This window comes from Oculina patagonica, chromosome 13, assembly GCF_052425735.1.
Source record: "Oculina patagonica isolate OP01 chromosome 13, crgOcupat, whole genome shotgun sequence".
Lineage (NCBI taxonomy): Eukaryota > Metazoa > Cnidaria > Anthozoa > Scleractinia > Oculinidae > Oculina > Oculina patagonica.
The window spans coordinates 29,179,535-29,199,323 of NC_135770.1; the positions used below are offsets into that span (position 1 = coordinate 29,179,535).

The 19,789-nt window shown below is 37.7% G+C and overlaps 2 protein-coding genes and 1 pseudogene across 2 annotated transcripts in view; 1 reads left to right on the plus strand and 2 right to left on the minus strand.

The window, feature by feature from the left end:
* The window catches only part of LOC144637316 (scavenger receptor cysteine-rich type 1 protein M130-like), a 43,819-nt gene extending 40,913 nt beyond the window's left edge, over positions 1–2,906 (minus strand). The window contains exon 1 of the mRNA XM_078496448.1: positions 2,798–2,906. Within this exon, the coding sequence (XP_078352574.1) occupies positions 2,798–2,906 (109 nt within the window). The remainder of the gene's footprint in view (positions 1–2,797) is intronic.
* Positions 2,907–7,181: 4,275 nt separating this feature from the next.
* On the plus strand, positions 7,182–8,989 carry LOC144635542 (uncharacterized; annotated as a pseudogene).
* Positions 8,990–10,683: 1,694 nt separating this feature from the next.
* On the minus strand, positions 10,684–17,263 carry LOC144635543 (chondroitin sulfate ABC exolyase-like). Its single transcript, XM_078494638.1, has 5 exons — positions 17,197–17,263; positions 15,772–16,134; positions 15,229–15,254; positions 12,763–14,745; positions 10,684–12,081 (listed from the first exon to the last, which is right to left on the minus strand). The coding sequence occupies exons 1-5, from the start codon at positions 17,261–17,263 to the stop codon at positions 10,684–10,686; spliced, it is 3,837 nt and encodes a 1,278-aa protein (XP_078350764.1).
* Positions 17,264–19,789: the final 2,526 nt, after the last annotated feature.

Sequence of the window (19,789 nt, forward strand, 5' to 3'; positions counted from 1 at the left end):
TTCAAGTATTTTGGCCAGTGCGACTCGAACACAACAACCGAATCCGCCATCTTGAATGTTTACCTTCTTGAATGTTCACTTTTTACCTTTTTAACCGTCTTTTATTTGTAATTTTTAAACCTTTTTTATTTCACGAGAGCGTTTTAACGAGCTACGGCTCCTAAGCTCTTCGTGTATAAATAAATTATGTCTATGTCTATGTCTATTTCAAACCACGTGACCAGCTAGCTAAAAAGGTCTATTGCAACATCATCTAGCAAAGCGCACTATTACTAAAAATAGATTTCACCACAGTGAGTCGTGAGTCGGACAACAATTTTAGTTTTGGCAAAGGCTTTGTATGGAGGGGACGCATTCTTGACAAGAAAAAAAGGGCGAGAAAGGCACAATTTGAGGCCGAGATTCTCGAAAGGCTCGAAAAATGATAGATTTCAAACATTTTTGCTTTAGTAAGTGAAAAACATATTGAAGGTATCCAAAAAATGGCCCAAAATTGAATTTATTAGTCGAAGATCCGGTAATGACACCTTGATTTCCACTGCAAAATTATTCAGGCTGCCGAGAAATTTAAGCGGCGGATAGCGAATTACTATCGAATTATATAATTGCGAAGGATAGCACTTGTATGTTTGCTTCATTTAGGCACCGGAAAGATCGTCGGTTGCAAGAAGTTCAGAATTCTTCCCGAATTTGACGGCACTGATCGCCGGCCATCCGATCTGTTTCGACACATGATAGATAGAGGGCGAAAATATTATGCTATTCAAACGCCTTTCTAATGGAATTGACGGCGGATTTGATTTAAATAAAGCTATTATTTATCCCCATTACTATTACAGACTGCAGCTACAGCTGCCGAGCTCGAACAGTGTATATTAAATAGTATTTGCCGCGACAATTGTGTAACGAAATTGACCTCTTTAAATATTCGGGTCAGGCAAGGGGACCGATCGGACGAGCGTTTCTTTGTGTAATTTTGTGGTGGCATAAATCTGAGGTTAGCTCTGTTGTGTTGCAAAATGTGCCACTAAGAACAGTGTAAACGTTTTGCATTTCTCATAAAAATAAATGTTTTCTTTCAGCAAATCCCGGCAGCAAATCGGGCCTTTATAATTCATTCAATAACTGACAGTAAAACATTTTACACATTTATTGAATAATCGCTCTGTTTGACAAACCTTTTGTTTCAAACCACGGTTTGAGCTTTCTACGTTGCACAGGTAAGGCTTTCCGAAGTCCGAGCCAATCTGGCCATGGTTTTGTGAAACAATCGCTAAATATGCCTCCAAAGTGCCCGCCAACCATACATTGCTCTTACAGAGCGGTTTGTTTGTCCGAATTTTGACTCACACCGGGGGTCAAATTCTGTGACGTCATTAGTGCGCTTCGCTAATTGCAACATCATTAAATGTGTTAAGTGATATTTATAAGTGTTTTTGTAGCTTTCGAATAACAAAATGTTTTGTGAAACATTTGAGAAGAAAAATAAGCGATAGGAAAATAGAACGACTTTTCGATGACGCCATGTCATCATTATCAAGTTAAAATTATAATACGGAGTTCAGGCTTATATAGTGATCTAGGGTGTGATAATATATTAGCATATTAAGATTTTAAATAAACAGTTTAGCACGCACAGAATCTGATTGCGTGTTAAGTTTCGGCTTTATGTTTCTAATAAAGAGCATTTCGTAAATTAAACAGTCCAACTTCGTGCGGCATTTCTTTAAAACAGAAAACTGGTCTTGTACATTGTAGACTTGCAGCTGGTGGTCTTCTTTTACATGTAAGTGTCGGTTTTTGTTGTGAAATTACTTCCGGTGGAAGCAGTAAACGTTAAACGTTTCTTCCGTTCAGAAGTTAATGCATCGCCATTAGAAAAATAAACAGCAACTGTTTTGCTGGAAATGTAGTCGTTAGAAATGGGATGTGTAGCCGTAAGCATACTAACTTCATGCAAAAAAAGTCGATATCTCGAAGAGATCTTTGATTTTTTCTGCGCTTGATCGTTTTGACATGCGAATCGAATGGAAATAGTCGATTTTCAACCTAATTTGTACCCTTTGAATCGAGTCTAGACGTCAAATCGAGTCTAATCGTCAAATCGTTTTTCTCAGAAAACTAAAAATATTTGAAGGAAAAAACAACATAACGTTTTAAGTTTGAATAAGGATTACCTATATGCAGAGGATGAGCAAAAAATGTTTAGCCATGCCGAATGTTGTTTAATTTTTCTGGAAACGTCCTCTTAAGTATTTGTATAGCCACCACCGCCAGGTGAATTTATAACTCTGTGAACCTTGCATTATATTAATTAATGTTCCCAATTTAACCCTCGAGGTTTTTAATCATTCCGTAAAAGTACTTGCCGTAGTCGTATGATCTTAAGTAAAACTACTGACGACCAGTACTTTCTAAGTTTAGCATATACTGGCATACAGAATGGTTGATATTGAAATAAATTTCTGAAGAATTTAAATGAAAAGCACACCAACTATAAATATTGCGCTCGAATTATGTTACGATTACTTGTTAAAAAGCGAATTCGCAGTTAATAGCAGTGGTTTCTCCGAAATATTTATTTGTTCAAACCCCGGTCGATTTTCATTCGACATTTGAAACCAAATTATAGGGAATCGAAACTCGAGCTCAGGTAGAAATGCATTGGAAGCTTGCAAAGAATAATTATATTTGGCCGATGTCATTAGCAGTGTCTCATGTTTCTTTGTTGACACGCTTTGTCATAGCACACAATTTACAATTTTGAAATTATTTCTCGTGTAGTGTGCGTACCTACCTTCAAATTCTCTGGAAGGAGTCGATCCTTCAGGAATAGATCTCTTCGGTAAAGAAGAAAGAGCGGTTGGAAAAGCGAAAAATGTTGTGATATAGATCATGTACCACATTTTAGAATAACAGTCGCCTTCCAAACACTAACAGCAAGTAATGAAGCCAGAAGCACGTTCGGCTCCTCAAAAAACACGAGCAAAAAGTCAATCAATCGAGACAGTCACGTGATTTGATAGACCAGAAGTAAGTAGACCGGAAGTAAGTATGAACACAGGGCACAAAGGAGTCAAGTTTGTCCGAAATTCAAAATCTCTACCGTACAGAACGACCTTCAAAAGCTTTTCAAAGCGATCGTGTGAGCCGTACGTGATACAATGCCGTCATGCGATACTTGTTTGCAGATCGTCTGGTGATATCGTATTTTGACAATGGTCGCCTGGGGCGAAAAAATCGTCGCCCGAAGGGCGACGATTTTTTTTTCGGAAAGCTTCACGAGGCACGAAGCTGGTCTCTCTGGTAACGCCCACAAACATTGATGTCTGCGGATGTTGCATGAGGGTATGAATACGATATCACCAGACCAGACAATCTGTAAACAAGTATCGCATGACGGCGTTGTATCATGTACGGCTCACACGATCGCTTTTTTTTTCTTTTTATGTTTTTATTTTACTCAGTTGAAGTTCACATGGGGAAAATTAACCTTTGCGTGGAATGTTTACATAAAGTTGATAAGATCAACAATGTCACGGTCGGTTAAATTAACGAATTTTAGGCAACTTTGAGAACTTTTGAATTAAATCAAAAGTGTGTCAAATAAATTTAATTATATTTTGTAAATAAAAGGACTTCAAGAGCCGAAATTGCTTTCGACGTACTAATTTGATGTTATTCTTCGATATTTAATAGGTATTTTTCTTCCAGAGTGCTTTATTTTTCGACGCGAAGCTAACAAACTCGGCATAAATTTTGAGCTCCGAAAGCGTCAATTTTGCTGGATTTTAGAATTATCGATATTCTCGAAAACAAATCGATATTTAGCCAAACAAAGTATACTGTGATTTATTTCATATTTAGGCCTACCCATGGTAAGAGTATGAGCGGAATCCATTTAAAGGACTCTTGCCAAGAATTTTCATTTTTGTGTGAAATTTGTGCACATGTCCTCTTAATTTGTTCTCGCGTGGAATCCAAAGAGATACCCACAGGTTTGAAAGTATAAAACAGTTCATTGCGGTAAGAAGATAGCATTGATGTGCTTTTTAACTCCAATTTATGGTGAGACTTTTATGTTTTATTTTCTTGTGTTTACCTAAATTTTAACGTGTGAATGAAGACCACAGAGTATGGTGTCTTTCAGAAGCGGTGGCATGCTTAGAATTTTCGAAAATTTTTTCTCGTTTTGTAAGTGAACTAAAAAAAGGTGTCTTAGAATTTGTCCTAATGATATTCTGTGAAGTGCATTTTTGTGGACGAAACGCACTTCACAAAATGGTCGAAATTTATCACTTCGACTACCGTCGGCGGCCCCAGGTCGGCCAAAATTTAATTTTGGCCTGCATGTAGCAAAGCGAAAATAAAGAACTAAAAAAAATATATTGCTTTTATTAATGTATTGACCAACCCTTTTCACAGGCAAAAAAATAAAAGAAAACTATTTTTTGGCGCGAAGTTCGAGAGGACCGCTTTAAAGCGAGAATGACACTTAAATAGGGTATCTAGAAACCAGAGCGCTAGCTTTAATCGCGTGCGTCGCTGCTTGTTCGCAAGCAAAAAAAAGCTTTTTCAGATGCATAAGCACAAGTACATTCAGTTTACCTGAATTAGACTATATGTTTTGATACTTTTATTTACAATGTTATTAGATTACGTCTTACATGTAAATGCTTTTATTCTGCAATGCATACCTACGGAGCGATAAAATAAACAAACTGGGTTTGAACTTACAACAACTCGCGCCAAATCCTGATACCTTCTCGACTGAGCTAATCCGACATGCTCAGTCAAGCGATACGAATCAGTATCTTATATCATGTAAAAAAAATTCAGTCGCGACTTGAAGAGCTCGTTGATTAATACAGTAAAAACCCGCGTATAGAAACCTAAATTTCCCCAACTTAGCCGACATAGGTTCTTATAGAAATGGTATCAATTCAGTGGGATTTTAAGCTACTTAGGTTCTTAAATAGGCTCTTAATTACTACTGCAGGGCATAAGTGATACTTGTATGTGGAATATATTGCTGCATTTAATAAGGGACTGGTCAATAATTACAGGGGGGGGGTGGGGCGGAGCAGAAAGGGGGTGGGTCATCAGTTTTTGAGCCCTCGAAAAGGGGTGGGTTATGTAATTTTGATCTACAGGTAGGAGGTGGGTCATCTTATTTTTACACTTACTTTAAACTGTTATAGTTACAAGAAAAGCTGTATTCATCAGTATATAAAATTAATAAATTTCTCCATGTGGGCATTTTTTAATGAATTTTTAGTGGTTTCAGAAGGCCAAAATATAAAAACCTCCCGGGGGAGCATGCCCCCTGACCCCCCTAGATGGCTTGTGATCATAACATCAGGCGATCAGGTTTGCCTGTCTCTCTTCAACCTGCATAGATTTACGCTAGGCTTTAAGCCTTTTAATATCAGTAAACTCTTAAGTCAAACACTTGGCAAATATGAATGATGGACAGTGGTTGTAGTTTCTGTTATCAATTTCTGTATAAAAATATGAACTCTTCAATACAGTGGAACCCCGCTTTACGGACACCCGCTTAATACGGACACCCCAGTATTACGAACAGTTTCGTTGGTCCCGACGAAAACCTCATACATTTTCTCTAAAATTAACCCGCTTAATACGGACACCCGTTAATACGGACAATGGACACTTTTCCGTGTCCTGAGTGACAAACTGTTATACATTGTCAACCCCGCTTTACGAACAGTGTTTATCTGTGGACTCTAAATTTTCATTGTCGCGATTCTTTGCTAACTTGAAAACACTGCACCTGGTCAAATAATGACAGAATTTGACGAGTTAAAACGATTATATTACTAAGAGATTCTGGTGTTTGCCCCTTTACTTAAAGTCCTTTTAAGGTTTTCTGACTGCTGTTCCTATTTAAAAGTTTCACTTTCTTTGCCTTTTGCTTCAACCATCGCTTGTACTCATCCTCTTTGAGGTTCTTTGCTTGCCACTATAGCAACAACAGCCTCTGTTCCTATTGCTGGGTTGTTGTCAACGTCTAGTAATTGTTCGAGTAAATCCACGTGCGACATTTATAAATAATTCCACTGTTGAGATTATTAACGTTTAGTTCGAGTACCTGACTAGATCGTAAGGTTTTCGTAAAAACTATTAATTTTAGTCAGAGATTTCACAGTTTGCATTTGTTAGAGTTACAGTGCAATTAAACAACGTTTTTTTGCCGTAAAAACGTTTGCCTTCGTCTTTGTGTCGATAAAACATGTATACGTGACTTTTTTCTGAGACCCCGCTTAATACGGACACTCCGTTAATACGGACAATTTGGCCTGTCCCCTTGGTGTCCGTATTAACGGGGTTCCACTGTAGTTGTTTATGAAATAATATTACATACTGTTTCATTTTTCTCATATGTTTGTGTCTAAATTTTCCCATGGACTTAACACAAAAATGGGAAATAAGAGACCACATACATTGTTTTCTTGCTCTCCCAAAACTTTCCACACAACAAGTCAGCTACACGAGCAATTTTTCGTATGTGACAGCTTATATTGGTCACCTACATGTAAAACTAACGGGCCAGCTTCTCAGCAGGCATTTGTTTCATAAACATGGCGAATTTTCCGCGGCTACCATAGAAAATAAAAACTGTTAAAAAATGGTTAACAATTGCTCGCGTAAACTGGCCTTAACTCATAAATCATTGGGTTGTTCTTTCTAGCTCAGATCTCTGCGTATAAGTTCAATTCTTACTAGTGTCATTGGTGAAACATAAGTGGACATTTTGCCAGGAAACAGCCTGATAAAATCAAATCAGTGGACGATGGAATGAACCTTGGTTAACTATCTTTATCAAACACATGAGCAAGCTAAGAAGATCCGATAATCCAAGCGATTGGAAGAAGTTTAGAGAAAGTTTGTAAAGAAACAACTGATCACTGCACAAGGCAAGGCTCTTGACAATGGTAGCAGACAGATCACATAATTATAAATTTCTCTGAAGCACTTGATGTTGTTCCTCACCAACGACTTATGCACAAACTGGATTATTATAGCATACGTGGTGATCTTAAACATTGGCTATCAAACTGACCATATGCAGGGAACAGTCCGTTGTAGTTGATGGTGCCTCACCTCAACCAGTTTATGTAAATTCTGGTGTTCCACAAGGAACGGTCTTAGGACCACTGATGTTCCTTTTATACATTGGTGACCACTGCTCATCTCCTTTACGCCTTTTTGTAGATGATTCAATCTTATATAGTGTTATAGAGTCGACCAGTGAAGCTGAACACCCCAATCCGATCTATCCACTATTGAACATTGGTCACAGAAATAGCTGATGCAATTTAACCCAAGTAAATGCTTTGTCATGAGGATAACCAGAAAACGTGATCCTGCTATTTATGATTAAAAATTAACCCTCGGACGTACAAGCAAATTCTTAACCCACCATCGTACAAGGAGGGGAGGGGGGTGTGGAGGGAACTCCTCCCTGGAGTTTTCGTCCTATTAAAGATGATTTCCAGTCCGTACTGCGCAGACTCAGGGTTTGTTTTCATTTTTGTTTTGAATTCGTTGAAACTTTACACTTCGGTGATAGCGTACATGAAGTTTTTTAGTTCGCCATTACGGATCGTTTCGTTCAAGAATCCACGATGAGCTAAAACGTCCGTTTGAAATACCGTAGAGCTTCTTTTACTCGTTATTATTGTTTTGCAAGGATATCTGGCGTTAACAATGAAGAAAAAGGTAAGTTCCGTCCCGGAATTTTTATTTTTGCTAGTAAACATTCATTCTGTTTGTGAGACTCACAAACATTGCAGGCGGAGATTGCGCAGTACGGATTGGAAATCATCTTTAAGGCGCAGCGAAATTATTTTGCTCTGAGTAGAAATCCCGTCGTTTACGCTACAAGAAGACATAAACTATGTTGACTGTGACGTCACACGACGTCACGTGACGTCATTGGAGCGGCCATCTTGGTTCCGCCATCTTGGATTTTACCATTTTCTTCGAAAGTCGCAAAATAACGGAAATTTATGCAAAATCAAGCCAGAATGCTTATGAAATGTAAAAATAAACAAATCGCTCAATTCTGTTTAAAAAAAAAACTGGAAAAATAAAGAAAATCTAAGATTTTTAGCCAGATCTGCTTGTAATTATGTTGTTTCCATGGCAACATCAAATATCATGGGCACATGGTTCACATATCAAATTTTGCAATGTTTGAATGAACAACTACTAAAAGTTTCAGCATGGTAGAGTAAATCCTCTTTTCCAAATTTAGAAAAAACCTTACGGGGGTGGCATCCACCCCCCCCCCCCCTTCTTCCCATGTACGTCCGAGGGTAAACGGGCCTCTTGCTAGAATCAATGTCACAGCATCCATATCTTGGTGTTGATCTATCATCTAAACTAGACTGGCGCAATCACATTGACAGTAAGGTTACCAAAGCAAACCAAACTCTTGGCTTTCTGCTAAAGAAATCTTGGCAACTGCCCTGAATCAATTGATGAATTAGCTTATAAAGCACAAGTGAGACCTCTTCCGGAATATGCAAGCCCCATGTGGGATCCCTGGATGGACAAGCATATAAAGCAAATAGAAGATGTCCAACGGCGAGCTCCTCGATTTGTGAAGAACTGTTGGTAGCGAACACCTGGAACTGTTTCCAATTTGCTTAACAATCTGGATTGGCCCTCCCATTAAAACAGAAGAAAATATGCTCGCCTCACACTACTTCATAAAGCTATCCATGGTGAACCTGCATTAGAAATCCCATGCTACATAAAAACAAAGCGCAATTGTCAACTTCGATCTTTTCAAAAAGACAAGTTCATCGAACTAACTCCGAACTCAGAAAGCTATAGGAACTCATTTTATTGTAAAACTATCAGAGAATAGAACGCCTTTCCTAATAACGATGTTTTAGTTTTTAAAAATAAAGTAAATTATTCAAGAACGCTCTCAGATTATAGAATGATGACATTTTAATTAGGTTTTTAATTTTTAGTCTAAATTAACTTAATGTAGAGATTTTTTTATATATTTTTTTAATTTTCCTCGCTCAGTAATCTTTTTTAATTATGTTCATATTTTATTATATATTTTGCATTTTAATTGTTTATGCCTTGCAGTGATGGTAGCATATCTCCTTTTGCAAGACCCCCCACTATGTAGATGTATATGTAAATGTAGACATGTACAGGGTAAAAGGCAGTTCGATTGTAATTGATTTTAGAAACCTGATATAGTTTTTTCTTGGTACTCAAATACAATTATTTTGATCTCCGCACGTTAAAAATAAGTGGTCATCAGATTAAAACTATAGTGAATATTGTAGGGCTGACGATCATGAAACATTATTTCATAATAAATAACATTATGATGAAGTTAATGATAAAGATGGTAAATTTTTACATGTAAGTTTGGTAATAAATAATGAAAATGAATTTTTCAACGATGACACGAGCATGGGACAAAGAAAAAATTTGCGTCCCGGACAGGAATCGAACTAATGGCCTCCAAGATACCGGTTGTACACTCTAACCAACTGAGATACGAGAGACTTGTGGTGAGCTAGGCCATTTACTAAGTTGATATGTGACACGCATCTTTCATACTGCTAAGATCAGCAAAGTTGTAATCATCAAGTTTGTAGTAAATAATAAGGATAGTAAATTTATAAGTTCGGTAATATCACATATCAACCTAATAAAGTTCACCACGAGTCTCTCGTAGCTCAGCTCGTTAGAACGCCCAACCAGTATCTAGGAGGCCATGGCTTCGATTCCCTTCGGGGACTTTAGATTTTTTCTTTGTCCCACGCTCGTGTCATTGTTCAACAATTCATCTTCATTAAGGAGGCTCGATGTAGTTTTTTTAGCCCTAGGGTGGTCGTTTTGAAAATAAAAACTGTTTAGGAAGCCACGATTTGCCAAAATACACCATAATACTCATAATGATCAAATATGACCAAAGTTTAATTTTTTACTAGTCACTTTGTCACAGAGGTTACCATAGCAACAATTGTCGTTTTCTTTTGTTCTCAAGCAAGCTTGATTTTCTCAAAATCTAGATTGAGTCTTGGAATTCATTTTAGTGGATTGACTACCTACAGACAAATTTTAGAAAAATCTGTAAGAGCATTTTCGAGTAATTTTTGGGGATGAAGATTGGGGGGCCGTAAATAAAGTCAAAAACATACTAACCAGAAAATGGGAAAATATCTAAAGAAAACGATGCGCCTTTGAATTTCAGTTTCATTTTATATTTCATCTTATATTTCATCTCACTCAGAAAAGGTGATTAGGTAAGTTACACATCTTTGAGATCATCTTTTCATTTGATTGTTTTTTTTTAAGTGGCATTCCTTGGCGTCAGAATCCTTTTATTCACTTAATCTTCATTCAAAATTCCCCATGCAGTCTTATTACTATCAGCGCAAACGGACTTTGAACATTAATTGCTTTATTGATTTTGTCAAAGAATTATTGTATTCATTATATTTTTAATGTACTTGTTTATCTCCTGATTGTAACAATTTTAATTAAAATCATATGTTATAGCCTTCTTAGTGTCTTTGAGGGATTTTAAACATTTTTTTAAAATCATTATCATTTCCGAAGTGTTCGAACGCTCTGTGGTTTGTAGCCGTATATAGGACAAAAAGTGCGCAAAACAAAATCTCAAACTCTGGTTAATTTTACTTCAACACTAAAGCCATTCTTGAGATTCTGAAATTCAATATCTTTTCCATTGCTGCCTATCACCACATTTGCAGTGTAGCCATCTGGGTTACCGTGGACTTGTGTTTCAGCTATGGTTGTCATTACTTGCTTCCTCAGAGTCACTGTTACCGATTTCTCTACACTGGTTTTATTGTACAGGAGGTCTTCAACAGAATTAGAGCCAGTCACGTCGAAGTTAAGGTCGGGATAGCTAATACCAAGGTAGATAAATCCTGCAGTTTCCTGGACCATTATAAGGCAATTCTTATTATTGACGGAAGCTACTGGGCCACCTGATGGCATCGTCGCGTTATCTTTAAATATTACATAACCTGTAATAGGAGCGCTGAGGGCTGACCACGTCTTCGGTGATTTTAGAACTTGAACGACGTGGACATTGGAATCAGCATTCAAAACTTTGTAGACTTCACTTCCTGATGTTTCTTGCGCCGTTGCTAGGTCAGTCAGTGGTGTGTGATACGATGTGGTCGGTATCAAGACAGCGTATTGGTATTTCGGTTGAGTCGTGTCATGTTGGAACCAAGCAGTGCCATAAATCCCAAAAGTGTCTTTCTTTCCATCGTCAGATTTGGAAGACTGATTTTCTACTGTAACCTGTAAGGCTAAGTTGCTGGGACTTGGTATGTAGTAAAAGTTTCCTTTGGCATCATCGAGGGTTGTGTAGCTTGAGGATGCTGACGGGGCGTGAGTAAAGTCAGGTGACGCAGTCTTTTGAACTCCATCAACCTTAATGAATGACGAGGCAACTCCAGAGGCCAGCTTGTCTTGGAAAAGAGTTGTGTGAAGTACTCCGCCGTTTGTGTTTTTTGCCTTAACATTACTTCCTAAGCACACCAGCAGGTTTTCAAAACTAAAAACTGACTTTTGAAAGCGAAACTTGATTTGTCCTCGCCAATCCAAAAATTCGTAATCTGGTTGTTGAAAGTTCATACCAAACAGTCCATTTTTCAAACTCATAGTCCCTTTAAACGTAAGACTTCCTGCTAGCTTACGTTTGTTGTAAAACCTCCCCGTGCCAATCTTTAACTCGTCTAGATTTTCCAATGCAAGGGTCGTTGTTCCAGGCGTTTTAGTCCAGTCCCATCCGTTTTCGACGTCATGTACCTTAAGGGCATCTTCACTGTTTGCAATCAGAAGCGCACCGTGACTGGCGAACAATCCATAAACGTTTTCGTTTGGCGAAGCTTCGCTGTCCCAGACAAACTTGTTGAATCCCTTGACCGTAACAGCCCAATCCTTACGCCGATGGATTGATAGAGCGGCAAAGTTCTTGGACCAGTGACCTTCAGGGGATGCTTCGGCAGGTATGTGTTTAAAAAAAGCGGTGTCATTTACCTAGAAAGTAAACAAATACAGTCTGAGATTTTTTTATATATATCTGGCGAGTCTCGCTGTACTGTCACAATTTCTCTTATAACGCAATTTTATGTGATCAAATAATATTCCACACCTTTGTAACTCATTGCCTTCTGTAACTAACGCTGATAGGAGAAAATGTGGAAATACCGTGAAATCCCGCTTATAAGCCTCCCTGGTTATAGGCCTATCTACGTGCAAACAAATTAAAACATCCGATTACAAGACCCCCCTGATATAAGTCCCCCTTTGCTAAATGTTGTTTTATGGTGACTTCTTAACTTAAAAACGTATTTCGATCGACACTGCCGTGGCCCGTTAAAAAATTTTTTTAATTTATTCCGCTTATAAGCCCCTTTACCCTCAAACCCGGATTTAGGCCCGTGCGTTTATATTATAAGCCAACCTGGCCCAAAACCCCTTACGAAATTTATTAAGCCCAGGGGTTATTACCAGCACAGGATGGTAAGTCTTACTCAAACCTTAAAAGAACGTTTCTTAAACACGCTACTGCCTCCTGCTGTTAAGACCTAATTGGCGTTTTACTGGTATGTAGGATGATAGTAAGTTTACCTGTTTTCATTAGGTAATTGCCTATCAAGAAAAGGCCATAGATAGATGAAAAAGTGATACAATGAGTAAATCTTAACTGATACTCACGTTTTTCATAATTTGCAGAGATCCCAAACTGTTGAAATAGTACTTGCCCTTCTTTGGCCTTCCGTCTTCTAAATAATCGTTCACAGTTGGGTCATGGTATAATCGTAAAAACATTTGCGTCTGCGGCCGATTCAGATCGCTCACTTTTATTCCTGTTGGTATCGTGGAAGGTAAAGTGGAAGGATGTGAAACGCTGATGTAGGCATAGCCTGCTAAGAGAGTCTTTATTAGCTTCTTGTTAAAGTAACCTGGGTAACGCCCATTAACACTGGTTGGAGTGGAATACTTGACGGCTACAACACGCACTGTCTCCATCGCTCGTCTTATATTGTTGGTTGATGTTGATGATAAAGCGAATGAAGTTCCTCCCAGAAGATATTGAACAAAAGCTGCATTATGCAATGCCTGTGGAACATAGGAGGATGCATAAAACCCTTTATGGTGAAATCCTGTAAAGTCTGGCTTAATGACTCCTCCAAGTCCCTCGTTCACCGATAGGGCGTTCTCCATCCACCTATGTAAAGCTTCCATGTCCCGGAGTTTGGCTTTCTTTTCATCATCGGTATCACTTGGCATCACCAGCACAATAATGAGCCTGTACAGCAGCAGTGAGCTCATACGATCAGCAGTTGTTCCTTTGAATTCGAATTTTGGTGATTGATAAATCTCTCCAAAGTCATTGTACCATTTGGCTGTTCTTATCAAATCCAACAACCTACTTTTGTTGGAAGAAACGCTTAGAGAGTCAGTGAGAAGGAATAGAGTGTGCATAAAACCGGCACTATCCTTGTTCATTTCGTGATCCAATGATCCAATGCCACTGCCATCTGCAAATCCTTGCTGTTTTACATAGTCAAGAAGATTATTTATCTTATTGAGTCGATCAAGGTTGAGAGTGTTTATTGCAGCCTTTACTTGATTTTCTTTCAGCGATCCCGCAGAATTTGGCAAATATTTGTCAAACAGTTTAATCATATTTACACCTTGCCCTGCGATAGCAATCTTGGCATTTTTTACCTTGCTTGGAATTCCGGAGTTAAGATCTTTAAGTTGTTCTTTCGCAGCATTTGTAACTTCGACAGTACGGGACTTTATGTGGTATTCCAGCGCTAAGGGAAGAAGAACTGTTTCAAAGATAAAGCCAAACTTTTTTCCGTTACAGTTCCTGCAAAACAACGGAGGTCCAACGATTTTTCCTCCATGAAACGTCAGTTTGAAATACTCCTTATATGCATTGTGAACCGTTTCTAAAAGGGAATCCCATCTTTTCTTTAGAAACCTATCACTTTGGAAGCTAGAAGTCGTTTTTGTTTCATCGCAATAAAAGTTTTTGAGCCGGTTTTTGATATGGTCCAAACTCTTCCACTTTTCTTCGTCGATTGTCGACGGTGATGCAGGAACGGCTTGTTGACTCCACTTGTAAGTCTGTTGCCAAAAATCACTCTTATCATAAATGTTCAAGCCATTTGGATAGATTGGAGGAACCACTTTGTCACGAGACTGCTTTGATAAACTGTGCCGAAACTCAAGTGCGTCTATGTAGATAGTGTCTGCATGTGTAAGGACGAAGATAACTTCTTTGATAACATCAGAATCTTTCCAACTACTGTTTGATGTTTTGCATTCATCAAACGTCACCCAAATTCCTCTCCATCCTTTAAAATTTAGATTAGCACTAAAACGTGCAACAGTTTTTTTTTGTTTGAATTGTACTTCCAGTGACCTTCCTGGCGAGGGGGAGTCCTTGTAGATCCAAACTTTCACTCCTCCGTGATCAAGCCAGGGTCTCGTGATGGATGTGTTGAGTTGCAATGTTGAGGCACCAGTGGCAATCCATTTAAGAGACTTTGCTCCGCTCTTTACTGTCTTGTGGTCTGTGGACAGATGTAATGACCCTGAGGATGATGGATCAAAGCAGCCTTTTTGCCAAGAAACCTCAAAATCGAATATCCCGATTGGGGAGGCAAAGAGTAGAAGATGTGGCTATAAGGAGAAACAATACGCAAGTGGTGTCCGCTGGTGAGAAGTTTATACATGAAATGCATTTTACGTACTTCATTAAAGGTCAAATGAACAGAAATGTCGACTTTCTTATTTTTTGCCGATGTGTTTATTGGTATACGTAGTTGAATTACATGCTGTCCAATTTAAAAATAATTTGAGGAAAAAAATTCTGAGGGCCAATCAATCGGGTAACCGTCGAACTAGTGAATGAACTACTTGTTTAACAAACTTCTTACGGTAAAAGAAGTTTTCTAATTTTTAGATCTTTTTTTTTTTTTTGAATATTATATTTTTTATTTTTTTGTTTTGTTTTTTTTTTTTTTTTTTTTTTTTTTTTTTTTTTTTTTTTTTTTTTTTTTTTTTTTTTTTTTTTTTTTTTTTTTATTTTTTTTTAACTGGTTCCCAACCCAAAGCAGTTGACAATGCTGTTTGCAATGGCAGCAGCCGCTTTCTGATACTCACAATTGAGGCAAACATTGAAGACTTAGCTTGAACAAACACAGAAAATAAATTAATGGATTATATGATTAATGTGTTATATGAATAGTGAATTCTTGTTTTCCGTTAATCTTCCCTTTTTTTTTTTTTTTTTTTTCTCCAATGCGTTATATGAAACCATAAAATTATATGATAAATGCATTGTGAAACCATAAAATGAAGAAACAAAGAATCATTATTTGAAATCATGAATGTAATAAAAAATCGTGGTTTGAAACAATGTTGCAAGTAAATTATTTCAAATAGGAGATATCTTTGGATGAGCATGGTTTGATATAATTCTGTAAGGCCTGTCTTATTGTGTACAATAATGTAACATAAGTTTTGTATTTTATGAAGACATTAATTAAGGGCGCAAATATTATTTTAAAGAAATTGTTAAAAAACCTTATGTTTAATATGAAATAATATACGTTTTTAATATAATTAATATAAAGGTTTTCTTTCTTCTCAATTCAAGATAGAAAACTTCTGGGAACAGGGTAACGTCAACTGAGTAAAAGTTACCTGTTTGTACAGAGCGAGGATTAGGAAGGGATCGAAGTTGAGTAACGCTGTAATTTTCAGGCCTCCTGTTGCCGTCTAACAGCACACTAAACTGCCGTCTTGTCCCGCGACCATTCACCCCAAGTACAAAGCCAATGTCCCAGTGAGATGCTTGATTCTCTTTCTTGGCCAAAACGTGGGATCTGGCACGAATGGATATGGGCGCTCTATCAGGAATAAACTCGGATTCCGCCATGTTGGGGTAGCTGATGCGTTGATATTTCGGATCGTCGAATCTTACCGTTGTCAAATCATGTGTATGCTGCTCAACCACACCAGAGTAATACTTGTTGTCTTCCCCTAGTGCTATGACTCTAGTGCCAACTGGATTTTAAAGTTCAGAAAAATTGCAATAAAGTATTTTTATTAGCTTTTATTAAACATGCAATAACATGAAGTCTGCTTGCAATGAATCAGGGTGAACTTGTTTCGTTTGTTGTCATTTCAAACGTTCCCTCGAAGATTAAAATGAGGTTATGAATGAAATGATCTCTGCATGTGCCGTTGAAATTTCAATCTAAGAAAACCAAAATGGTTTTGAATGTATGTGCTATTTCCCCTCTAAAACAAAATCTTATGATACAGTCTTTTAGTGTGAAAGTGATTTTGTTTCGCTCGTTTCTTGCATGGTTTGTAAACGAACGCGCAATAGCCCGAATTACCACTTGTCAAACACGCTTCTTAAAAGAACCTTTTAATAATAACGTCGGGCTGAAAAAAGGCCAAAACTTAAGAACATCCCAATAACGTGCCCAAGGCTGAAGTATGGAGTTTTTATTTTTCCTATTTGTTCTAATGTCAAATTTGTGTACTAACTATAAATGAATACATCTTTATCCAAATCCTGACCTGAAAGTGTAAACATTGTCAAAACTCACTTCTGACGTGAACATGTAGATATCAGCTAGGAATAAATTTACTGCAATACCACTTTGTCTTTAAAATTTTCAAAAAACAGAACGTTTTAAGAACATCTTAGGCTCAAATCTTCGAAAAAGTTAAGAACGTTCAGCCTCGGCCGTAAATTAAACGTTCTTATATAAAAAAAAAAAGAGTGTAGGTAGCCAACGAGGCCCGAAAAACCAAGTTGGCTAAATATTTTGATAATTGTTGTTATTTAAAGACTAACTAGATAGGGTCAAGTTTTGTGTGTGCCGAAGCAAAAGCCACTCAAGCCATAAACAAATAAAAAAAGGAAGAAACATGCTGTAATTTTAGGGTTGCAGTTGTATCGAGGGAACGTTTATGCACGCAGCACTTAGTGATGAACAAGTAATCTTATCGACAGTCTGAGTTTAAAAAAATGATAATTACCGAGGGATCAGGCATGCTTTGTTCAGCTGACATTAAAATTTGTGACGTTTCACAGCTTTCATGGTAACTTACCAGGGAAAGCAGGGACGCTGAAAGCAGGCAACAAAACCAAGATGAAACCAAACAGAATGCTCTTCATTCTTGAGCGTACAGAATTCTGTCTAGAAAACCGCATATAGATAATGTTATAAACGATAACTCCCATTTGTCACAAAAAATATGCACTGATATTTGTTCACGGATATTATCTGTTCCGGGTTTTCCGAGAGCAAAGTTTGAAAAAAATTGAGATCTTCCATGAACAGATATCAGTGAAGATTTAATAGTGTTTTATTAGTGATTTAACTAGTGAAAAATTCTCAGTCATATAATAACTGTAAATGAGCCTTCTTCTTAACGATAAATCGATAAATCGAATGACAAAGGTTTCATTCTTTCCTTCCTTCCTTCCTTCCTTCCTTCCTTCCTTCCTTCCTTCCTTCCTTCCTTCCTTCCTTCCTTCCTTCCTTCCTTCCTTCCTTCCTCCCTCCCTTCCTTCCTTTCTTCCTTCCTTCCTTCCTTCCATTCTTCCTTCCTTCCTTCCTCGATCCACGATCTAACGCAGTATTCAGTGTAACGCAGTGATTCTAAGTCGCAGTGATTTCTTCCCGACCTCTGGTCAAGGGGAACAAGAGCCTGGTACGAGGATGATTCGCGCATAAGACAAAAATTGACTTTTTGCGAAACCGTTCCGATTTTTCCTTCCTTCGTTCCTTTTCGTTTTTCTCTGCTTCATATTCTCGCTACCCACTCTTACATCCTTTCTTCTAGCCAGAAAACTCTTGATCTTTATTAATGGAACTATGAAAGGAGACCTGATAAGGTACTGGTATATCGGCCAATTTTACCACCATTTGAATTGATGACGTCACAAGCGGTTGATTACCATTCCTCCAACCCCGAAAATCCCGGTTTTGTTTTTGATCTTCGATCAACTTTTTCAATAAAAAGAAACCTCTTGGATTTTTTGGAGCAACCTCGAGCAACGTTTTGAGAAATTTCGAGCCCTACACGAGGGTTAGATTTCCCTAAAATCGCCCCGAATAAAAAGGGCGGGCAAATTGTCGCGGGTAAAATTTCGGCGTTTTTCGAAAAGTTTAGTACAAAATTACTAGTTGTATCTGTTCATTTCCTTTCATTGAATCCATTTCTGCGAGCATTGAGCGAAATAATGAAATTAAGCCCGGGCGAAAATTTATCACACATATGAATGACATACAGAAATGGCTGCAAAATTAGAATTTTTGCAGTCATCATGAAAACCTGTCTCTTATTTAATGATCGTTTCAGTTTATAAGTAAATTTTGCTTAGCCATGAAATTATCTTCCAGTGAACGAAAATTTCAAATATCTCCCTCTCCCTCTCTTTCGTTCGTGGATGCGCGGAGAGTTTTTAGTACTGTAGCGGACTTCGTGTTTCATTGTTTGGGCTTCGAGTGTCTAAAAGCGAAAACCCGTTAATTCTCCTTTTTTTCTAACAAAAGGGTTTCTGGAGGAAAGCAACTATGATCAGGTTTCCGATTTAAATCAAAATCGATCTTTTTCGTTCTTCTGCGAAAAGATTATGTTCCCAATATGCGTTTCAAAGTTTGGGGAAGCCTGAATGTTATTGATTCTTTAGCCATAGGGAATATGTATTTATGTAGCGAACAAATTCTTTGTTTCCTTATTTTTTTTTCGAAGAACCCGTTAAAAAACGGTGGACAAAAATCGGAAACAGTAAATCAAATTTCTTACGTTCAAACACCGCAAAACACCGAAGGACCATAGTGTAACGAAAACCATTTGAAGAGATATGTTCAAGTTAATCCCATGTGAAGAGCAAAACTTTAACACAATTCTAACCCGGACTGTAAACAAACTACAGGAAAAAGATCAAGTCAAGACGCACCTCAAAAACGGGCGATATTACCCTTAAGTCGCCTTCAGCTTCGTTTGTATTACAGAAGAACCCGGAAAAAGAATTAGCCTATATAAGAGATGGAGGAATTTGTATGGACATACGTGAATAAAGGCGAGTGGGAACACAATTATCCTTTGATTAGAACAATGCGAAGTAAAATACTATGATCTGACTAACCTTAAACCAAAGAAGCCTCGGCCTCTCTTTCTCTCTCTCTCTCTTCCTCTCTCTCTCTCTCTGTGGATGTAAGAATGGAGGAATTCGTTTAGACCTTGGTTTTTCCAATCGGTTATATAGTACTTGTCCTGTGTATACCCTTTATTTTCATTGGTCACTTTTGACAGTTTTCGATATTTGTTAGTATGACGTTTGTGGTGAGCGATGTTCAAAATGACAGAAAGCCATAATGGTACTTACCGGATGAAGAAATTGGATTACCTGCAACTTTTAAGAACCCATTGGTGATTTGTGATTTGAAGTTTGTTAATAATTAAATAGTTGTTAACGGTAGACTTGGTTGAATCTACAGTAAGAAAGTCGTTTTTTCCTGAGAAATTCAATAGAAATAAGAAATTCGTTTTTAAACCTACGATTTTCAAAATCGATGGCCTAGTGTTCTTCCCTGTGCGGGTTTTTTTTAACTGTTTGCATAATAAAATTCTGTAAGACCTTACCTTTTACTCTTGGTAACAATATATTTGGCGCAGGTACATTGGGCCATTT

What these genes read in the sequence shown, in the direction of transcription:
- LOC144635543 (XM_078494638.1), bottom strand. Translation starts at nt 17,263, where the DNA reads ATGAAGAGCATTCTGTTTGGTTTCATCTTGGTTTTGTTGCCTGCTTTC. An exon ending in CTTCAATGTTTGCCTCAATT is followed by an intron (nt 14,746 to 15,228) that starts GTGAGTATCAGA and finishes TTCTCCTTATAG; the next exon opens with CCACATCTTCTACTCTTTGC. An exon ending in CTCTGCAAATTATGAAAAAC is followed by an intron (nt 12,082 to 12,762) that starts GTGAGTATCAGT and finishes TTTACTTTCTAG; the next exon opens with GTAAATGACACCGCTTTTTT.